The sequence below is a fragment of the Apodemus sylvaticus genome, chromosome 10, assembly GCF_947179515.1.
Source record: "Apodemus sylvaticus chromosome 10, mApoSyl1.1, whole genome shotgun sequence".
NCBI classification, from domain to species: domain Eukaryota; kingdom Metazoa; phylum Chordata; class Mammalia; order Rodentia; family Muridae; genus Apodemus; species Apodemus sylvaticus.
Window position 1 is genome coordinate 19,887,319 of NC_067481.1, and position 22,631 is coordinate 19,909,949.

The following is a 22,631-nucleotide window of genomic DNA, read 5'->3' on the forward strand; positions in this document are numbered from 1 at the left end:
TATGAAGAATTTCCAGGACTTGAATAATTGAGAACAGAATACAGTGGGGCAAGTAGATGGCGATTCTAGAACCAGAGAATCACTACACTTAACGTGGGAAGCCTGGATGTCGATCGCGGCCAAGTGACAATATACGACCAGCTCGCTGCCACTATTCAAACCTCAGCCACACGGACACCCCAGCCTTCGCATTCACAAGGGTACATCTAACACTACACCGGCACCCGTACAAGGTTTTCCATGGGCTGACGTCATCAGCGCCTTGGCAGAGTGTTGTGCAGATCCCTTGACCAAGGATGGAGTGTGAAGCTTGGAATCCCAGAACCAGCTTCTGGAACTCTAAACTTAGTCTCAACTTAGTCTTCAGATCGGTTATCTGCAAGACGTCCACCTTTCAGGACTGGCTATTGGCCCCGAGCCCGGAGGTTAATTCATGACGTCACTGCCCGAGCCTCCCGCCCCCATCCATGCGCAGCTCTGCTCCAGAATTCTATGGGCTTCCTCCACCACCACCCCTCCCCAGGTCCCTGTGGCCCGGGAAATCTCCTATATATCTGTCCCTGTCTGGTTCCCGAAGGGACCCGGCTAAGATGGATGGATTAGGGTCCTAAGTAATAACGCATCAGAGTTCCCAGAAAAAAAGTGTCTGCGCAGGAGGACAATCCTATCCCTCCGGGGTATTCAATCCCCTTCAACAAGGACTCGGGCCACTGGTAGAGAGGAGATCCAGGGACCTCTGGGAAAATGGAAAGACCGACTCACTAGTAGGGGCCAACGCGTAGACACCAGGGCGCACAGCTCCAGGCCTGGGGTCCCACAGGCGCCTCGCACCGCCCCAGTTCGGCCTCGCTCCGCCCACCTCCACCTCGTCCCTCCCTCTCTCCCTCCTCCCGAGGTCTCCTCCTCCTGACTCTTAGGGCGCCGCTAAGTTTCTAAGCTCGGGACCGCGAGCTGTGTTCTCGTTGCCCGGTCTCCCGCACAGAACCCGGGCCTCGCCCTGGGCCCTTTGAGACCATGCTGTGCGGTCGCTGGAGAAGGAGCCGCCGCTCGCCGGAGGAACCCCGGGTGTCCGCCCAGGTCGCAGCGCCCCTCGCGTTCCCGCCCTCGCCCGCGTCGTCAGACACCAGCACCAAAAGGCCTGGGCTACGGGCACTGAAGAAGATGGGTCAGTGACACACAGGGATGGGTCCGGGTGGGCGCGCACTGTCTCTAGGGACAACCTGGAAGGAGAGGGTGTACGGGCCAACTGGCTTCCCAGGGTGCTTGGAGTTGGGGAGGATCTGACCCAGGAGCACCAGGACTGTTCCAGTTGGGGTTCACACCTGGGGGTCATCAGACTTCCAGGCTGTTTCAGAGGACTTCGATGCCCCGGTGCGTTCTCACCAGGAGGCGCCCGCGGGGCCGTGCTGGAGTGAGAGTTTGGACTAGGGGCATTGGGTAGGGTCGCTGGAGCGCCAGGAGAATGGGGTGAGAGATAAAGCTTGGAGTTAGGTTGGGGGTGGGGGGGAGGTGGAGCTCAATTGGTGGAGCTCCTAGCTCTTAGCTCCCCAGTATCACAACAACTTACTGTTGTTAATCTCAGCAAGGTGTCAGTAGGCGGATCAGAAGCTCAAGGTCATTCTCTGCTACGGTAAAATATATGTATACACACACACACATACACACATATATGTATATATGGAATATATATATATTCCAGCCTGGAATATATGAGATCACGTCTCAAAAAAAAAACATAAAAACTTGGGGTGCATTCACCCCCCAATGCTACTTTGCTACTTGAGGTCTGTGTGCATCTTATAGCACCTGCTGTTCTTGACCCTGAGGAGCTGTTTACAGATGGCCTCTGGGAGATTCTCGACACCCATGCCAGCCCTGTGACCCTCAGGTCCTCTCTGCCAGCAGTAAGAACAAAGCCCTGGCCTGACGGGGCAATAGCGTGAAACAGTCCAGATTCATACTTCAGAAGTGACGGAAGTCACTAGTCCTCAGGGAGCCCTAGAGTCTGCCCAATACTGCTGTGGTTTGCAGGTGTGGTGCTAAGATCACCTTCCTGAGGTAGGTGTCCTGATCCCCATTTCACGGAGGAGGAAACTGACTCAGACATCAAAGAATCTTGTCGAGGTCACTCAGCCTGTGTGCCGTCCCAACCAACATGCTCAGAGTCTCGGCAAAGTGGGACTCCCTGGCTTGAACAAAGGGCCTCAGTGAAAGCAGTTTACAAACCGTAAAGTGCAGGAAACCAATGCGGTTCCTTGGTACTGCCAACCTGGTGACAGAACTCAGGGGTCCCAGATGCCAGCCTCAGCTTCCCTCTCAGCTGTGCCCTCCTCTTCCTCATTCCACCGGAATGTGTTGGATGTCCTCACTGTGAGCACTGCCCCTGAGGCAGAGCTTCTTCATCTTCCCGCCATGCCTAGTTATTCAAGAAGTCAATATTTACCACCCAACAACAAACAGGGTACACGCGGTCCGGTCCCAAGAAAGCTAAACGACACAGTAGTGCAGTCAGAAGACAGTCGTTGAGGGAAGGAGTCAGGAAGGGAGAAGCAGATAGCAGATTGTGATACTGGGGAGGCAGAGAGAAGCCCACTGAACCTCAGAGCTGGACGGAACCTCCCGTGGATAGCAGAGAAGTAGACAGACACCCTAGGGTCCCTCTGTAGTTTGGATGGCGGTAAAGGCCCCAGTAAGTCCATGGGCAGGAAACAACTGAGTTGGAGGAGTGGATGGATAATAAAAGGGCAGTCAAGGGGCTTAAAGGAGGTGGGGGAGCAGCTCATGAAGAGGTATTGGGGCTCAGGTGAGAGCGGTGCAGGAGAGGAGGGTACACAGACACCAAGAGGAGACAGGGTGGTGGCTGTTTAGTACCAAGTCAGATGACTCTGGCTAGAGGTGGCACTAGCAGGATTGGCTGTGTAAGGTGATCTGCCACGGAGGCAGGACAAGACTCTCGGGAGAAGCAGCCTGAGCCACTGGCCCCTGGGGTTTGTGGATGTTGTTGAGGATGGAGCAGAAGCTGTCCCAGCTTCCTTTTCTCCTGCGGCCATTCGCTGAGCCCCATCCGTGGCCACAGCACTAGGCCAGGGCCCGAGGCCACCAAGCAGGACAACTGAGACTTGCCCAAAAGGTACATATGTAATAAGAAGAGACTTGAGGACACGTCATTACGGGAGAGCCCGACTGAGTGTGTGTCAGCTGAGCGTGGCGACACGGGAGCTCTGGATGGCTCATCCTGGAGCTATGTGCATATCAACATGTCATCTGTGCCCTCCTACCAGTGGCCCGGTGACTGATGAGTGACCATAGAGTGTGTAGGGGATGCCACTTCCTCAAGCAACGCTGAGCCCCAGGATAAAGCAGAAGCAAACCCAAAGTGGCTAACGAGGAGCAGGCCTGTCACCTACGTAGCTTCCATCCCCGCTGCTGCGCAGATACTGCCCCTCCCGAGATGACCCTCACCACCCCGCTCAGGCTAAGAGAAAGCAGATCCTATTTCAGGTCAAGGAATTGGAGCAGGGAGTATCTCAGAAGGGCCCGAGGGAGGAAAAGGCCTGTGGAGCCACAGTCCGGGGAACCAGGCCAAGGACGGGGAGGAGAGGAGTGGGAGCCTGTGGCCCCGGGGCTGGGCCAGGCCAGCTCTTCAGGGGACCATGATACCTGAGCATTCCTGCCCACTGAGCTTACCTAGACGTCACCCTGCTTATTTCTCAGCCATTCCTGGGACATGTTCCCTCCTTGGTGACAGAGAGACAGAATGTGACAGAATAAAGCCATGAAGGGATCCTGGCTGCCTGCCATCGCAATCAGGGTTCCCAGGGAGCACTTTATTGCCACAATTAGTGACTCCTAACATCTTCCTACCATCGCGGCGTGTGCTCCGTGTGTCATCCCACTTAGCGCTCACGGTCACGTGAGATAGATGCTACCACAGGTGTCATTTTATCATGAGGTAACGGGCTCCGAGAGGGCTCAAGGCTAGAAGGAAGCTAGCCGCCGTGGTGGCCCGTGGCTGGAATCTCAACCCTGCAGAGATGGAGAGGCCGGCCTGGTGTACAGAATGAGTTCTAGGCCAGAAAGGTCTATGTACCCATCAAGGCCCTGTCTCAAAACAAAGCAAAAACGAAAAGCTAGAAGTGATGGAGAGATTTGAATCCAGGTGGTGTGGTCCAGAGTCTAGGCTCTAAACACAGGGATGAAAGAGATGTTGTTCAGAAAAGGACCTGCTATTTCCTAAGAGGTGTCTCCTTGGGCTGCCAATGAAATATATAGGATGCTAGATTTAAATCTCAGGTAGACAAAAAATACTTTTGGATGTACATATGCATCTATCTCTAGAAAGCTTATGTAAATTACATATCCATGGTCATATATAATTCGGGTGGGGGGTGTCTGAGGATGGAACCCGTGGCTTTGAGCGTGCCAGACAGGCATCGAAGAACATCCGGAGCCCCATGGGATAGACTTAGGTTTAAGAGGTGTTTGTTTGCTGTTTATCTTAAATTCACATGTAAAGCGTTCCCTCTTCCGCCCCCCAGCACCCCATTCGGCCCAGCCTGTCTGAACCTGTAAGCTTAGGCTCCGCCCAGACCCCTAATCCTCTCAGTGGGCAGACTGCTGAGTAGGCAGTCCTTTTCCCATCCTCTGTGTGTGTGTGTACGCCTCTGACTCTGACGAGCACCCCTGGGTGAGGAGGCTTTCCCAATGGCCTGTCCAGGATGTCCCCTTCAGGGTGAGTCGCGCTGTCCCTGGGTGGAGAGGCCTGAGGGGAGCTCTCGGAGACCTTAGGCCTAGCAGGTGCCTTGACTGGGCGGTAGGGAAGGCAGGGCCCGCCTGTAGCCTCCCCACCTCCCCATCCCTTGACCCTGTTAGTGCCTGTTCTGACCCAGCCAAGCCCAGAAGGTGCCACGCCCTCAACTCCCTAGTCTACAGGCCTCTGGGGGGAAGCCCCGCCTCCCCTTCCTGCTTTTCTTGATTTTCTCAGGAATGTTATGGAAAGTATTGAGCACCCCCTCCCTCTCTCTGGCCTCTGTGCAATGGTCAGCTGGCACGAGGAGCTGGGCATCCTTGGTACCTGGGACGATGGGGCTGGCTAAGGGGCCGGGGCAGGAAGGTCACTGGAAGCAAGGCTAGTGTGCGTCTTTTCCAGCTCTTGGACTCAGCCACTAGGAAATGCCGCTGGCTCCCACCCCCTCACACACACTTTGGCAGGAACAGTTGACTGCCCTGTTCCTGCGTGTCTCACATTCCTGCCAGAGCCCCGTGTGCCTTTCCTGACTGATAGTGCAGTGCCTGTGATGGTACACACACACACACACATACTCACACACACATACACACTACCTCCCACCTTCCTCCTGCCCAGACAAACACACAAGTACGCGCCTTCCCCATTACATTCACACCTACTGTGCACACACCCTTCTGTTAACTGCTCCTTACAGCCTGTCTCTACCAGTCTACACCGGCCTCTGCTCACCACCCAGCCCCTGCCTTGGGTATCTACACTGTTTTCAGCAGTGATAGGATCTGGGAGCCCTTCCTAACTGAGCGTTTTTACTGGTTCTTCCACAGCGTCTATTCCAGCTTAGACAACCTCTGCCCCGTTAGCTCCCCCATTCAGTCCCCGGTTCAGTCCCCGCTCCACCACCTGGTTAGCTGCCTGTGCCTCTACCTCAGCAGGTTCATTGAGATAATTCATGTTCTGTATAATTCAGCTACTTAGCATACAGCCTAGCCAGGAATGCACACACCTGCAGACGCAGCACTTAGAGGCTGACGCTGAAGGACTGCTGTAAGTTTGAGGCTGGCCAGGGTATGTGAGTTTCTGTTTGGGGGTGAAAAAGACTACAGTAATTTTTAGTATATTATTAAAATTCTAATAATTGGGACTCAGTCAGGTAGCTCATATCTATAATCACAACATTGGGGAGCTGAGGCAGGAGAATTGTGAGTTTAGAGTTAGTCTGTGTTTAGACATCTTGTTTCAAAAACATGTGAGAGTATGTGTCTGTGTGTGTGTGTGTGTGTGTGTGTGTGTGTGTGATAAAAATGATTGTTCTAGGCCTGGAAATATAACTCAGTGGCACAGAATTTTTATGCCTGAAGCCCTGGGCTTGAAGAGGGAAGCAGAGAGGGGGGAGGGAAGGGAGGAGAAGGGAGAGCCTTATATGGAGGCAAACACCTATAATCTCAACGTGCAAGGGGCAAAGGCAAGAGTTCAGGGCCAGCCTGGGCTATACATAGAGTTCCAGACCAGGACATGGGAAGTGGAGGCTGGGGACTCAGGAGTGTGAGGCCATTCTTGGCTGCAGAGTGGGCTTGACGCCAGCATCTAAGTGGTTGACCCTAGCATTTCTGATCACTTGATACGTAGCTATCATCACTACCTTCATCTTTACCTAGTTCCAAGGCTTTCCGTAGCCCCACCCCGCACAGACTCGGTGTAACCTTTAGGCAGTAATTCCACTTCCCCTTTCAGTGACCTGGCTTTCCTTTGTCTCTGTGCCGTGCCCTCTCAGATGGACTCTTGGGTCGTTCCCACCTCTGGCTCTCTGCCTTCTATTCCCCTTGTTGTTATTTAATGAGTGGTGCCCCTCCCACACAACCGAGAGTGGTTGCTAGGGCCCAGCCCAGGGTCAGGTAGAAAACCCACAGTCACTGTAGGATGCAGGAGGCCTGTGAGCCTGTTCAGGGCTTGTAATTTAAGAGACATCTGTGGGGTTGGGCCTGGCTGGACCTAACTTCTGTTTCCTGGCGATCAGGTGGAGAGCCAGCACCCGCCATCACTGCCCTAGGTCTGGGCCCTGCTGGCCTTACCCCTTGCCTTTATACCCTGCTGATACACCAAGACCCTCTCTCCCTCTCTCTGCCATGACTTGAGGGTCAGCCCCTGGCCCAGCTTGGTTATACAACCCCACTCTGTTTGGCTTTTTCTTTTTTTGCCTCTTGGTTGGGAGAGGGTCTTTCGGGGTGAGACAAGGTCTCAGTCTATAGCCTAGACTGGCTTCAAACTTGGTAATCGTCCTGCCTTTGACCGTCTCTGAGATTTCTGGTGTGAGCCACCACACCTGGCTCTGGTTGGCTTTTCTATGGGTGTGTGGTTAAGGTGTAAGAGTGGTCACAGACCAGTGACACTTGGGGTGAGTCGCAACAGACTCTAGCTATCCCGGGGTAAGGACAGGAGTTGGGAGTCCCTGTCACTGTGGAAAGGGCTTCTGTGGGAGCCATCAGGCTTTCTGACTGCCAGGCTCAATCTCACTGGCCTGTTTGCAGAAGGCTGGGGACAAAGCAGGCCTGCTGTGACTCACCTCCATTTCCGGTTTAGTCACTCCCCAGACCCCTCCCCACCCCCCTGGGCTTGGCTTCAGAAGACTGGCCCAGTTAGGGGAGGTGATCTCAGCTGAGGAGCCTTCCCAGGCTGACAGGGGTGAAGGAAGGGTGAGCCCAACAAATTTTGGTCCCAGGCCTGGCGGCGCCATCAGTGCCCCTGCATGCCCTGCCCCAGTCCCTGTTGTTTCTCTGGATCAGATAATTCAGAGTGCCTGAATAAATACGATAGGAAGGGGGAAGAGGAGGGGTGACTCCGGTGATCCCACGGCGTAGTAGCTATATGGAAACAGTATGTCAGTCCCTGTCCTGATCAGGGACATGAAGGGGAACCAAATCTGAAGGCCGCAGTCCTCTACACCTTGAGAGGCCTCAGGGAAACCACAGATACCTAAGGGAGGGAAGGCTACCCCTCCTGCCCCACAGGCCCTGATTTTTAGTCTCGATCACCCTTAAGCTGTAAGGTAAATTTGGGGGCTGAGGAGACAGTTCAGTCAGGAAAGTGCTTACTGTGCAACCCACATCAAAAGGCAGCTGCGGTGGCACAGGCCTACAATCCTAGGGTTGAGGAGGCGGAGCCGAGAAGGTCGGTTGGGGCTGGCTCATTAGCATATGCATACATACTTGCACACAGGTAAGCACTTCTGCAGATACGACCACGCCCTCTGCCCCAAAAAAACATACAGAACAATTTTAAAATACTGGTGCCCAAGTGCCAGCTCATGCCTGCTGAGTGGGTATCTCGGGCCCCCGGAGAATCCAACACAGCTAAGGCTCAGAACCCAGCCCCAAGGGGTCAGCTCTGAACTCAGGAAAGACTGGGCAGGGCTGCCGAGAATGCAAGGCATTCTGCCAGCTATCGGCTTTGGCTTCAGAGTCTTCCCGAAAACATGAGCTGGAGCCAGGCTCTGGGAGATAGATAAGACTTCATTCTAAGATGGGGGTCTATTAATGTCTCCTGACATTTGATATAGCATGTTGCTTTTGTTGGTGGTGGTGGTGCGTGCATGCATGTTTTGTGTGTGGTGTGTGTGTGTGGGTGTGTATGTGTGTGTACACACACGCATGCTCAAATGTCAGAGGCTCGCCTGCTCTCTCTCTCTCTGCCTTATCTCCCCAAGACAGGTTATCTCTCAGAGCCTGGAGCCTAGATGCTGGTCACCGAGCCCCAGCAGTCTTTCCTGTCCACCTCCACGGCGCTGAGATCACAGATCCCAGCTACCTCTGGCTTTGATGTGGGCTATGGAAACCTGAGCCACAAACTCTCTCACCGCTGAGCGTCTCTCGGCCTTGTTGGTTTCTGTGTCTTTAGATGGTTGGTTTCCTTGAACTCACATCCCTTCTGCCTCAACTCCCCAAGTGCTGGGATTTGGGGTTTAAAGGTTTGGGACACATCTGTTTTTTCTCTTTTTTTGTTTTTATTCCTCTTCCTCTACTGTTGTTTACGAAAACCAAATAAATCAAGGTCTTACTATGTAGTTACAGCTAGCTTAGGATTTGGCATGTGGACCAGGCATGGCTTCAAATTTACAGAGATTGACCTGCTTCTGGCTTCCTAAATGCTGAGATTAAAGGCGTGCACCACCGTGCTTGCTCCTTGTTTGTTTTTACGATTGATTTTATTTATTATGTGTGTGTGGTGTGTGTGTGTGTGTCATGAGTACCTCAGACCCTTTGGAGCTGGAGTTAAGAGCCTGGATCTGCCCCAGGTGGGTGCGGGAAACCAAATCAGGGGTCAGTAGGAGCTCCTCACCACCGGGCTGTCTGTGTAGCTCCTTTTATTTATTTATTTATTTATTTATTTATTTATTTATTTATTTTGGTTTTTTTTCGAGACAGGGTTTCTCTGCATAGCCCTGGCTGTCCTGGAACTCTCTCTGTAGACCAGGCTGGCCTCGAACTCAGAGATCCGCCTGCCTCTGCCTCCCAAGTGCTGGGATTACAGGCGTGCGCCACCACCGCCCGGCTTTTTTTTTTTTTTTTTTTTCCTTTTATTTATTTTTAAGACACAGAGTCATTCAAGGCCTTTTTCTTGCCTCAGCCTCCTGAGTCCTAAGATTGCCCCTGTGAGGCCCAATTTTTTAAAAAGGAGAAGGTGCGATTGGTCAAAGAGGGTGAATGCTCCTTAGTGAGGACAACTAGAGGAAGGCTTCCTGGAGGTGGTGGTATCTGAGTTTGACCTTGAACTCAGCTACAAGAGAAAGAGAAATAGGAGAGGACTATCACTACAAAGAAAGAAGGAGTCAGAGGGGTAGGGGGAAGAGAGAGAGAGAGAGAGAGAGAGAGAGAGAGAGAGAAGAAGAAGAAGAAGAAGAAGAAGAAGAAGAAGAAGAAGAAGAAGATTGGAAGAGGAGAGGAGCAGACTCAGATCAGAGTTTGCAGTTAGACAAGCAGGAGTCTTAGAATCACAAGAAAAACCCAGCACTGAAGCTTCCTGAGAGAAAGGGGGTGAGTGGGTGTGGCAGCTTATACCTGTAATACCAGCACTCCAGAGGCTGAGACAGGAAGACTGACATAATTTGAGGCCATCTTGGGCTATCTAGTGAAACTCAAGGCAGCCTGGACTACAGAGTAGACCATGTCTCAAATTTAAAAAAAAAAGTGTGTGTGTGTGTGTGTGTGTGTGTGTGGAGGGACTTGCAGCCAAAGAAATGGCTCAGGGTTTGCAGCCTGGCAGTGGTGGCGCACACCTTTAATTCCAGCACTTCAGAGGCAGAGGCTGGCAGATTTAGGTGAGTTCAAGGACAGCCTGGTCTACACGGTGAGTTCCATGAATAGTTAGTCATAGAGCTACATAGTGAGACCCTGATTCAAAAAAAGAAAAGAAAGAAAGAAAGAAAGAAAGAAAGAGAGAGAGAGAGAGAGAGAGAGAGAGAGAGAGAGAAGGAAAAGAAAAGGGAGGGCAGAGCGGGGCGCGCTGTTGTCTGCCTCGCTGTGGTTTTGGGTTTTTTGCTTTTTCAATTTGATTTTGTTGCCAGTATTTTAAAAATGTGGTCACTTCCCATCCAGATGCAGATTCCTGGCTCTGGAAACTCTGGGCCCTTCTCCACTCCTGGCTGTCCCCTGTCTGAAGGGCGTGGGCTCTCCAATGAGCCTGCTTCCCTCCTCTCCTCCTGTCCCCTCTGGCGGTAACCCTTTGGGGTCTTCCCTTGTGGAGATGTCTCCGAATGGGTTCCAGCAGAGCTGGCCAGCACAGGCTCTGGTCTTTGAGCTGGTGTGATATGAACCCTCGGGGCAGGGCAGGGCAGGGTGAGGCAGGGCCAGGGCGGGGCGAGTCGGGGTGGGGTAGGCTCTAGTAACTAGGGAGTGTTGGATTGTGCAGCAAGGATTCACGTATTCTCTATTTTTCATTTGGAAAGGGGGCTTAGAGCAGTCTTGGGCTAGTGACACCAAGGCCAGGTACCTGGGAGGTGACAGGGTTGGAATGTCATTCCACAGAGCCTTGAATGTAAATTCTGCACACACACACACACACACACACACCACTTAACTCCCACTACCCAGGGTGTTTGAAGGAAGCAGGAAGAGACATGCGGACCCTGGAGAAGGGCCCTGCAATGCAGCGGCCCAGGCGCCTGGAGTTCTTAACCTGATGCTCCAGAGGTTGAGTGCCCCCCACCCCACCCCCACGCTCCTGCAGTGGCTTTGGGAAGGCAGAGGCAAGGAGCTCCGGGTTGCAGTAAAATTTAGGTTAGATAAACAGTGTGACTGCTTTCCTGATGACTGAAAGTTTCACATCAAGGAAAAGGTTGTTTGTGGCCCATTCTGAGCTAAGAGGCTTTAACAAAGTCGTGTTTACATACTTACATATGCATGTGTGTGTGGCTCAGAAGACAATTGGCTGGAGTTGGTTCTCCACTCTCATCGCGTGTGTGTGTGTGTGTGTGTGTGTGTGTGTGTGTGTGAGTGTGTGTGTGGTGGGGAGGGGTTGCAGGAATAGAACTCGGGTGTGTGTGTGTGTGTGTGGTGGGGAGGGGTTGCAGGAATAGAACTCGAGTTGTTGCCAGGCTTGCAGGGCAAGCATTTTACCCACTGAGCCACCTCACCAGTTCTTGAGGTTTTGGCGGAGGCCGCTGGAGGAAAGAGTAATCTGCTGTGTGATTTGAGATGCAGGCTCTGCGTTTGGGAGCTGCGGAAACCACGGTTTCCAATTGTGAGCAAAGGGCCTCTTACTGGTCAGCCTGGAAGGGGTGCTTGGGGCTGCAAAGCTTCAAGCAGGTGACAGTGGTGATGTGGCTTGTTAGAGTGAGAGCGTGCAGGGGGAGGGGAGCGCTGGCTGTGGAGAAACTCGCAGAGGGCCTCCCCCTGCCCCCCTCCCCCAGCTGGGAGACCGTGCAAAGGACAGATGGACAGCGATGCTACCCTGCACAGCCAGGCCCAATGCGCCGTGTTTCCCTGCAGGCCTGACGGAGGATGAGGATGTGCAAGCCATGCTTCGGGGCTCCCGGCTCCTCAAGATCCGCTCGCGCACGTGGCACAAGGAGCGGCTGTACCGGCTGCAGGAGGACGGCCTGAGCGTGTGGTTTCAGCGGCGCATCCCCCGCGCGGCTTCGCAGCACATCTGTGAGTGTGGGTCAGGGGTGGCGCGGGCCAGGGCGGTGGGGACAGGAGAGGGCGCCTTAGCTGACTTCCGACCCTGCCTTGATCACAGTCTTCGTGCAGCACATTGAAGCTGTCCGGGAGGGTCATCAGTCGGAGGGCCTGCGGCGCTTCGGGGGCGCCTTCGCGCCTGCGCGCTGCCTCACCATCGCCTTCAAGGGCCGCCGCAAGAACCTGGACCTGGCAGCACCCACTGCGGAGGAGGCGCAGCGCTGGGTGCGAGGGCTGGCCAAGCTGCGGGCACGCCTGGATGCCATGAGCCAGCGGGAGCGGCTAGACCAATATCCTGCCTGGCTGGGAGGGAGGACCTGTCCTTGGAGCGCTCCTGGCCGTAGACAGTTCCTGGTGTGGGTGGAAGTTCACCCTGGCCGGGCCTTCACGAGCCTCTAAGCCGGAGAGGCACTGTCCCTACTCCAGGGAAGAAGCAGGGAGGCCCTCCTAGTTTGGGGATCAGAACTCTGAAGGCATTGCCTTTGGGGTCTGGTAGCCCCCCAGGCTAAGAGAAAAATACAGTCCCTAATCCCGAAGCCTTCCTTCATCACCAACAGGTAATGACAACCTGTTAGCTAGCGTAGGCCAAAGGGCCTGGGCTGTTGTCGGTTTATTTCCTGAGCACACACACCTGGATCCATTCCTATCTGCACCGGGCCGACTCCGACCAAGACAGTAAGATGAGCTTCAAGGAGATCAAGAACCTGCTGAGGATGGTTAACGTGGACATGAATGACATGTACGCTTACCGCCTCTTCAAGGTGAACCTCGCCCCCCACCCCCACCCCGCCCCTGCTCCGGTCTGCCCTCCCTCAGCGGCTGAAGCTGAGCTCTATCTGTATTTTTTCTTTTCTTTTTCTTTTCTTTTTCTTTTTTTTTTTTTTTTTTTTGGTTTGGTTTTTTCGAGACAGGGTTTCTCTGTGTAGACCTGGCTGTCCTGGATGGAACTCACTCTGTAGACCAGGCTGGCCTGGTCTCAGAAATCTTGATCTTGATCCCTGGGATAGGTGAGGAGTCCTAAGACATCCTAAGACTCTGTCCCTGCAGTTCACACAGGTGTGTGTGTGTGTGTGTGTGCCCAAGGAACTGGAGTCTTAGGAAACAAGAGTTGCACCGAGCGGTGGTGGCGCACGCCTGTAATCCCAGCACTCTGGGAGGCAGAGGCAGGTGGATTTCTGAGTTGGAGGCCAGCCTGGTCTACAGAGTGAGTTCCAGGACAGCCAGGGCTACACAGAGAAACCCTGTCTTGCAAAAACCAAAAATTCAAAAAACCAAAAAAAACCAAAAAACGTCTTTAGGAAACAAGAATTGCTGCCTTTCCAGTTGTTAGGGCCCTGGAGTGTGTCAGTTAAGTGCCCTCCTCCTCTGAGCCCCACCTCCCTGTCCTACAGGAGTGTGACCATTCCAACAACGAGCGTCTGGAGGGGGCTGAGATAGAGGCTTTCCTACGGAGGCTGCTGAAACGGCCCGAGCTGGAGGAGATCTTCCACCGATACTCGGGTGAGGACCGGGTGCTGAGCTCCTCTGAGCTGCTGGAGTTCCTGGAAGACCAGGGCGAGGACGGTGCCACCCTGGCTTGTGCCCAGCAGCTTATCCAGACCTATGAGCTCAATGAGACAGGTGAGGAACCACAGTCTGACACCAGGTAGCTCCGGATTTCCAGGCCAGGAAGTCCAGCCGTCACTGACTGTCCCAGGCTGGTCCCCTCTCCTCTGCTAGGAAAGCGCGGATGTCTGCCCCTAGGGGTTCTGTGGGAGATTAGAAGGCACCGTGCATGCAGTCAGTCAGCAGCCTAGCTATTCTAAGTGAGCCATGGGTGTTGTTTGAACCTGGACATGTGCCCCTCCCCCCAGGTAGCCCCACCCTCTCCTCCTCTTCCCTGTAGCCAAGCAGCATGAGCTGATGACGCTGGATGGCTTCATGATGTATCTGTTGTCGCCTGAGGGGGCCGCCCTGAACGTGGCCCACACGTCTGTGTTCCAGGACATGGGTCAGCCCCTTGCCCACTACTTTATCTCCTCCTCTCACAACACCTACCTGACGGACTCCCAGATCGGTGGGACCAGCAGCACCGAGGCTTACGTCAGGTATGGTGATGGGGGTGGTATCGTGGAGTTCCACTCTGGGGTCCTGGCTAAGCCTGCCCTCTGGCCTGCCTGCTCTGCGCGGCACAAGCACATTTTGCCTAGCGGGCTGCCTGTCAATTGTAGGGCCTTTGCCCAGGGATGCCGCTGTGTGGAACTTGACTGCTGGGAGGGGCCGGGAGGAGAGCCTGTCATCTACCACGGCCACACGCTCACCTCCAAGATCCTCTTTCGAGATGTGATCCAGGCTGTCCGTGACCACGCTTTCACCGTAAGCACCTGGGACCTCATGCCCAACCCCTGGGGGGGGGGGCTTTCTAGTGACCCCCTTGCCCCTCCCATATCCGGATGCCCTTCCCAGAGTGTTCATTCATCAAGTGCTGTGAGCATCAAAGCTGAGCTGAGTCTTCCCTCCCCCATCCTCCTGGCTAACAAATGTGCCTACGTCACCGGTTTCTAGAAGAAAACCTTGGGGCTTAGGAGAAGACAGCTTAGTCCCGACTTCTGAGTGTGCTCATGCGCATCGCGGTCATCAGGGTACCCAACCTCACAAATGACAGCACCTGCCACATCACCTCGGCGTGGTCAGCGCCATTAACCCTGAATGAGCATATTTATAAACCGTTGTAGAAGCTGCCCCCGGTCTCCCAAAAGTCCACCCCCTTCCTGAGACCAAGCTCTGACCGCTGGCACTTCCACATACATCCTGGTGCCCGTATGCCCCATGCCTTACAGACTCGGTCCCTCAGGGTGGGTTTGCACACCGCTGCCTCTGCCTGCCTGCCTGCCTCGAAAGACCTCACCACCACCACCACGTGTAGGAGAGGGGCCAGCAGAGGGTAGGGTCTGAGCTGTTCCCTGCCCCCCCACCCCGACAGTTGTCACCATATCCTGTAATCCTGTCCCTTGAGAACCACTGCGGGCTGGAACAACAGGCGGTCATGGCTCGTCACCTTCGGAGCATCCTGGGAGACATGCTGGTGACACAGGCCCTGGACTCCCACAGCCCCGAGGAGCTGCCATCTCCTGAGGTGATGCTCCCAGACCCACAGCCTGGGAGGTGGGTCAGTCTGACTGGGATTCTCCCCCACCCTCACCCCCTGTCCTCACTCACACCACCCCTCTAGGCCGGGACCCCTCATTTCTTTCTGCCTGGACCTTTTCCTGCTGAGTTTAGCTGGCATCTGCCACCCAACTGTTCCTTTGGCTGCCCTCTGGTTCCTCATTCTTGACCATTCCCGCCCAGGCCGTCCGCTTCCCGGGCCTTCCTTCTAGCTCTGCCCGGCCTGGTTTGTGTCCCTTCTTACAGTATCTGTATGCCCAGCCGCTTCCACCCGCATGTCCTGAGGTGACATTTCCTCGGCCTAGATCTCCCTTCCCAGCCATCTGCTCTGGCCAGCTGCCACCTGCCTAGGACCACAGATAAGTAGGGCTGGATTGTAGGGCTCATCAGTCCAGTGGTTACCCAGGATGCCATGGGCCGTGGGCTCAGTCCCTAGTACTGAAAAGAAAAAGGGGTAGAGCTTGCTCCCTTCATCCCACCGCTTATCAAGAAGCAAGCATCTTCCAGTTTTTTAAAAAGATGTATTTATTTATTTTATGTATGTCAGTATACACTATAGCTGTTTCTCAGACACACCAGAAAAGGGCATCAGATCCCATTGCAGATGGTTGTGAGCCACCATGTGGTTGCTGGGATTTGAACTCAGGACCTCTGGAAGAGCAGTCAGTGCTCTTAACCGCAGAGCCATCTCTCCAGCACCGCATCTTCCAGTTTTTATGTGTGTGAACTTGTCCATATATTCACCCACCTATTATGCATTGGTTTTCTCATTTATTTACTTGTTTTATTGTTGTTGTCATTTTGGGACAGGACCTCATATAGCCCAGGCTAGCCTGCAGCCGAGGATGACCTTGAACATTGGAATTACAGGAGTGTTACTGTACCTCGGTCATTCCTGGTCTACATGGGGCTAAGGATAGATCTCAGGACACTGTGCATGACAGGCAAGAGCTCTATCAACTGAGCTACTGACCCAGCCACAACTGGCTTGGATCCTTTAGCCCAGGCTGGCCATTAACTTGACATCTGGATGGTTGTGGGACAGAAGTCTTTATTGAGACTGAAGGATCAAGAGATGGAGCTTAAAAGCTGGGAACAGTGACACATGCCTGTAATCCAGGCACACAGGAGTGGAGGCAGGAGGATCAGGAGTTCAAAGTTACCGAGTTCGAGGCCAGCCCAGGCTACATAAAACTGTCTTGAAAACAAACAAAAAAAGCTAGTGTAAAAATATCTGCTGTAGTCATTCCTTCCACGAGAGCTTTCTGCACTGGGCAGTGCCAGCGGGTACCTTTAATCCTGACAGTGGGGAGGTGGAGGCAGGCAGATCTTTGTGAGTTCTAAGATAGCCAGGGCTATACAGAGAAACCTTGTCTCAAAAACAAAAACAAGGGGGCTGGAGAGATGGCTCAAGCTATTAAGACTGCTCTTCCAGAGGTCCTGAGTTCAAATCCCAGCAACCACATGGTGGCTCACAACCATCTGTAATGGGATCTGATGCCCTCTTCTGGTGTGTCTGAAGACAGCTACAGTATACTCACATTAAATAAATAAATCTTTAAAAGCAAACAAACAAATAAGCAAACCCAAAGACTTTTGGAAGAGTGCTCCTTCCCTGTGCCTGAGCTGCCTCTGACCTGTGGGTGGCACTCAAGTGAGTGACACATTTTCAGTCACCCTCTCTATCAATGGCTTGATATCCTGTTAGAAACACCATTCCAGTCCTTCCCGCCCCTCCCTACCAGCCGCTCTCCCAGTGGTGGCTGACCACTTGGCTGAAGGCCACCTGGGGGCTTCACCTGTCCACCCTGGCCTCTACAGCAGCTCAAGGGCCGGGTCTTGGTGAAGGGGAAGAAGCTACCGGCTGCTCGGAATGAGGATGGTCGAATTCTGTCAGACAGGGAGGAGGAAGAGGAGGAGGAAGAGGAGGCAGAGGAGGCTTCCGAAGCTGCTGAGCAGAGGAGGAGAGTGAGTCTCTTGCTGGCTGGGACCTGCTTGCAGGCAGGGAGGGTGGGGCAGCAGAGAAGGTTAGGGAGGAGAGGGAGGTGGGGTGGGGCAGGGGCTCGAGCTAAGTGATCCCCACTGAGGTTGGTTTCCCAGGCCAAGCAGATCTCCCCCGAGCTCTCAGCGCTGGCTGTGTACTGCTGTGCGGCCCGCCTGCGGAGCCTGGAGCCCAGTCCCGGCCCGCCTCAGTCTTGCAAGGTCGGCTCCCTCAGCGAGCGCAAGGCCAGGAAGTTCAACAGGGAGGCGGGTAGGAACCAGACTGTGGTTATCTGGGGATCGGAGAGCGTGGAGCCCTTCAAGCTCGGGCGGCGGTGGTGGTGGTGGGTGGTGATGGGTATTCTAGAGTGTTCTCAAGATTTCAGAGGGCTGAGGACATGTTGAGGTCAAGACTGCCTTTATGAGGGCCTGACTCCAGGCTAAGTGTGGGTGGAGGGTCACAAGGGGGAGAGGTCTGGGGTTGCCTTCACCCATCGTCAACAAATGGAGGTCAAGGCACCGGCTAGGCAGTCAGGCTAGTGCCGGGGGCTGGCGGAGCCCGGAGGGAATGAGACTGGGAAGGCCTCCTGGTCCATCCCACGTCTGAGAAGACGGCACTGCAGAGGAGGGAGGAAGCAGAAGAGGAAAGGGCTCCAGATGGGAGGAAGAGCCGGAGGCATGGCCACTGCAAGAGTTCCAGGAACTCAAGGCATGGCTAGGGGTGCGGGCAGGGCAGGGTGAGTGACAGTGGCAGCCAGAGGCTGGGCGGTCAGTGGCGGGGGCAGTCGCGCGCCAAGGGAATGCAGTGCCTCACTGTGTGGCTGCCAGGTGTCCCTGCCTTCCTCTGGTCCTCTGCAGCCGCCTTTCTCATCTCACCTTAGGTCAGAAGAGAGAGGGAAGCTGGGGTGGGGTGGGGTCGGGGTGGGTGGGCGGGGCCATAGGGCCTGGAACTGGGCCAGGGACAGAAGCCTGGGTCCTATCATAATCCTGTCCCTACTCTGCCCCAGGGACCAGCTTTGTCAGGCACAACACTCAGCAAATGACCCGAGTGTACCCACTGGGGCTGCGGATGAACTCGGCCAACTATAACCCGCAGGAGATGTGGAACTCGGGCTGTCAGCTGGGTGAGCGGGCCGGGGAAGCAGCTTGGAAGTCTCTGGGTGGGGATGGGCACCTCAGCGGTGGGCAGCCACACAGCTTTCCAGAAGGTGGGAAATGCACTGGTGGTTAACAGGCTGTCTGAAATATTTGCTCTTGGCAATGTGGGAGTTGCTTTTCATTTTGTTTGTTTGAGATGGTCTCACTATGCAGCCCTGGCTGACTTAACCTTCAGCTGCTGCCGCCTCCCCAGGGCTGGGACTGAAGGCGAGCACACCGGACTCAGCAGAAAATACATTTTTCTTTTCTCTTTTCTTTACTTCTTTCTTTCTTTCCTTTTTTAAAAACATTTGTTTAAGTACACTGTAGCTGTCTACCACAAGAGGGCGTCAGATCTCATTACAGATGGTCATGAGCCACCATGTAGTTGTGGGATTTGAACTCAGGACCTTCAGAAGAGCAGTCAGTGCTCTTAACCACTGAGCCATCTCTCAAGTCTTTCTTTCCGTCTTTTTGTTTTGTTTTGTTTGTTTTTATTTTTGTTTTTGAGACAAGGTCTCTGACTGTCCCAGAACTCACTGGGCAGTCCAGACTAGCTTTACCTGCCTCTGCCCCCCAGTGCTGAGATTAGCAGCATGTGCCACACTGCCAGGCCAAAAGTTCTATTTCTGTGTGAGGTACAGGACTATAATCCCGGTACTTGGGAGGTAGAAGACAGGGGCGCAGGAGTTCATGGTCATCCTCAGCTACTTAATGAGTCTGAGGCCAGCCTGGGTTACATGAGACAATTTCAAAATACCCAAAAGAAAGTTACTTGTTTTTGTGTGTTCCTGTGTGTGTGTGCACGTGGGCTAGAGGCCAGCATTGGGTATCTTTCAGCTGTCTACCTTTTTGTGTAGGAGTGTTGTTATGTAAGCATCTGCATCACACACATGCCCATGGAGGCCACAGGGGACACGGGACTCTCTGGAACTAGAGTTGCAGACAGCTGTGAAACACCACGTGGGTTCTGGGAACCGAACTCAGATCCTCTGTCCCCAGCTCCTAAGTCATCTCTCCTTCACCTCAGCTTGTCAGACAAGGTCTTTCACCATCCCTGGAGTTTGCACTTCTAGCTAGACTGGTTGACTAGTGACCTCCCACCACCCTCATCCGACTCCACCTCCCTCTGCCTGCCTCCACCACACCGTGCTCAGACACACACACACTGTTATGCCTGGCCTTTTCATAGCTTCTGGGGATTCACACTTGGGGCCTCATGCTTGCCCAGCAAGCCCTTTATCCCCTGGACTGTCTCCTCAGCTCCCCCAAGTTAGATCTTTCTGAAGGTAGAGATAAACTACTGGCCGGGGTTGGTGGCACAAACCTGTAATCCGGGCAAGCAGGAAGCCGAGGCAACAGAGTTATGAATTCAAGGCCAGCTTGTTACAGAGGCTAACCTGGGTTATGTTGTCAGACTGGACCAAAACAAACAAAACCAGCAAGAAAGGAATTCAAAACCTTCTGGGAGAAAGGGCCTGTCCAAAGGACACCATGTTCCCTTTGAGGTCGATAAGGGCAATGCCAAGTCTTTCAGGCCTTGGCTCTGACCTGAGGGGCGAGGGTGGGGGTGGGAGTCCTTGTCATCACATCCCCCCTCCAACCGCACTTTGCTATTCTTGAAGAAATGCAGGGAGGAGGTGACTGTGTGGTCCCCTCAATAGGTCCTGACAAGGACAGGGCATTACCGATGGTTGGACACTGGGCCCTCTGTCCAGCCTGGCTTTTTCTGACTCTGTAGTGAGGAGAAAGCCGCTAAGAGTCCTTGGTTCAACCCTGTCTACTCCACAGTGGCTCTGAACTTTCAGACTCCGGGTTACGAGATGGACCTCAACACAGGGCGCTTCCTCATAAACGGGCAGTGTGGCTATGTCCTCAAACCTGCTTACCTCAGGCAACTCAACACCACCTTTGACCCCGAGTGCCCTGGACCCCCCAGAACTACTCTGACAGTCCAGGTCAGTAGCCTGGTCTAAGTCTCCACCTCAGGTCAAGGTTAGCTCTGGAGAGGCACCAGTCTGAGGGGAAGAAACAAGGGGGGGGGGGTCAGAAATGGTCCTAGCATGAGGGTGACCCACGTGTGGGCATTTGTGCAGGAGGGGCGGTGTCAGTGTGAGGACAAGGGACTTATAGCTCCAGAGGGGCAGGGGTGGGTTTGGGTCCCAGTGGGGGACAGGCAGAAGCTGCCCTTCCTTCCTCCCTCTTTTAGGTGTTAACGGCCCAGCAGCTGCCCAAGCTGAATGCAGAGAAGCCCAACTCCATTGTGGATCCTCTGGTGCGTGTGGAGATCCATGGGGTGCCTGAAGACTGTGCCCACAAGGAGACAGACTATGTGCTCAACAATGGTGAGTGAGCCACTGAGAGGGTAGGGTGGGCCCTGGGACCGGTGGGCCCTAACTCCGCCCCACCCCCACCCTAGGCTTCAACCCCTGCTGGGGGCAGACCCTGCAGTTCCAACTGCGGGCTCCAGAGCTGGTGCTGGTCAGGTTCGTGGTAGAAGACTACGATACCACCTCGCCCAATGACTTTGTGGGCCAGTTCACACTGCCTCTCAACAGCCTGAAGCAAGGTAGGTGGTGGTGAGTGGGGAGGGAAGAACAGGATGGAGTTGCACCCTCTCTCTGACGTCCGCTGCCCTTCCCACAGGGTACCGCCACATCCACCTGCTGTCCAAGGACGGGGCCTCGCTCTCTCCGGCCACTCTCTTCGTTCACATCCGCATTCAGAACTCTTGAGGGCATCACACTTACCCTAGTGTGCATCAGCATCACGGCACGGAGCCCTCTCTGGAGCACGGGACCATGGGAGCACCAGCCTCTCACGCCGGATCCCTGTCCTGGTCACCAGGTGCTAAGTACACCTGGGTGCTGAGAGCTGTTGGGTCGCTCAGTGAGAGAAAGGACCAGGGGTGGGGTCCTGTCCAGTGGATTTCAGGGGCCTCCAACCTTGGGGCCCTGAGGTGGTCTCAGATTCCCTGGTCTTCAAGTTGAGGAGCAGGACTCGTGTCCCTCGCCCTCCTGCAGGGCCATCGTAGCCTCCATCCCTGAAAAGGGCACAACCACCCACACTGCCTCCTTTTGGGGTGCGTAGAGCGCCAGAGCCTCCTCCCCTTAGGCTCTCTGGCTTCTCCTTCCTGTCCTGTCTCAGGCAGGCAGGGGGCCCTGGGGAAAACCTGGCAGTGTAAGTTTGTAACTTGTGTCATAGAAGAGCCCTGGAGAGGGCAGGAGTTACTATTTTAAAAAATAAAGAAAAAGTGAACCTTTCCACTTTATTACCCGGGCCCACGGGGAGAGGGACAGGCCAGAGTGGGAGCCTCTCAGGCCTCTCTCCCAGTGGGGTATGGGCTTTGTCCAAGACAGCCAGGGGTGGCTGCAGGAGGCATGGTGGCCTTTGGCCTAAAGCTGCTACCTGAACTAATTACTAATTCATAAGGTTCCCTCCTCTGACCCTCTCCCTCTCCCTCCCTCTCCCCCCCCCCTCTCTCTCTCTCTCTCTCTCTCACACACACACACACACACACACACACACACACACACACGCACGGAGAGGGAGAAGGCCTAGCAGGTACATTCCAAAGACGGAGCCTAGCAAAGCCGCGGTGACACTGAGAGGCAAACACCAGGTTCCGAGTGAGTCCCGGGCTCCGACCTGTCCTACATGTCAGGATTTAATGGCAACAGGACTAGTACTGGGCAAAGGCAAAGCCATTTTCCCACAGGGTGACCTGGGGTGTGGCTGCGTAGGGTCTGCACGGGCTCTAAGTCCTCTATAAACCAATGCCTGAGGCTAAGGCATCCATCCTGCCACCCCAATGCCCAAGCCAGGAAGTGCTGGCTTCTCCCTGCTTCTGTTCTTAGGGAGAGGCCTCTGCTGCTCTGATGGATTTGTGTGGTTAAGAGTGATCAGGATCTGTCACGGCCTAGGGAGGATGGGCAAAGCAAGCCGACTACAGCCCCTGAGGGACACAGCTGAGCCATGTTCAGTTGGGGTGTGCCAGCCATACTGGGCTGGAAGGGTTGGGATGGGTAATCTCCACAGGAAGACCACAGCGAGAAGTAAATGCAGGCTCCAAGGCCTGGACGCTCCCAGAAGAGCTTCCACCTCAGGCTTGAGTCCCGAGGTCAGTCCACAGCACTGGAGCTGCCTCAGCTGCGCCCGCCCAGTGGGACGGGCCCTTAACCCACCCAGCTACTTGGGAGGCTCAAGCAAGATCAGCTGAGTTTCAGGGCCAGCCTTGGAAACCTAGTGAGACTATCTCAAATAAGCACATCAGCAGTTAAGGTGCTCAGTGCAAAATGGATGATCTGAATCCAATCCCTGGAGTCTGTGTAGACACAGGAGGGGAGAACAGACACCCTGTGACATGTGTGCACACACAAACACACGTGCGCGCGACTATGCAGAGCGTCTGTGGTAGGTGGGAAAGCCTAGAAGAGTCCTATGCACCT

General features: G+C 54.4%; 1 protein-coding gene across 1 annotated transcript; it reads left to right on the forward strand.

Annotated features, from left to right (window-relative positions):
* The first annotated feature begins 789 nt into the window (after positions 1 to 789).
* On the forward strand, positions 790 to 21,446 carry Plcd3 (phospholipase C delta 3). Its single transcript, XM_052194045.1, has 15 exons — positions 790 to 1,165; positions 11,731 to 11,892; positions 11,981 to 12,209; positions 12,551 to 12,680; positions 13,311 to 13,539; positions 13,805 to 14,006; positions 14,130 to 14,274; positions 14,882 to 15,034; positions 16,888 to 17,034; positions 17,167 to 17,317; positions 18,054 to 18,170; positions 19,975 to 20,141; positions 20,393 to 20,528; positions 20,603 to 20,752; positions 20,830 to 21,446. The coding sequence occupies exons 1-15, from the start codon at positions 1,015 to 1,017 to the stop codon at positions 20,916 to 20,918; spliced, it is 2,358 nt and encodes a 785-aa protein (XP_052050005.1). The 5' UTR covers positions 790 to 1,014; the 3' UTR covers positions 20,919 to 21,446.
* Positions 21,447 to 22,631: the final 1,185 nt, after the last annotated feature.

Coding starts and splice junctions, on each gene's coding strand:
- Plcd3 (XM_052194045.1), top strand. CDS start 1,015: ATGCTGTGCGGTCGCTGGAGAAGGAGCCGCCGCTCGCCGGAGGAACCC. Junction 11,893..11,980: donor CGCGGCTTCGCAGCACATCT/GTGAGTGTGGGT, acceptor CCTTGATCACAG/TCTTCGTGCAGCACATTGAA. Junction 12,210..12,550: donor CAGCGGGAGCGGCTAGACCA/ATATCCTGCCTG, acceptor GAGCACACACAC/CTGGATCCATTCCTATCTGC.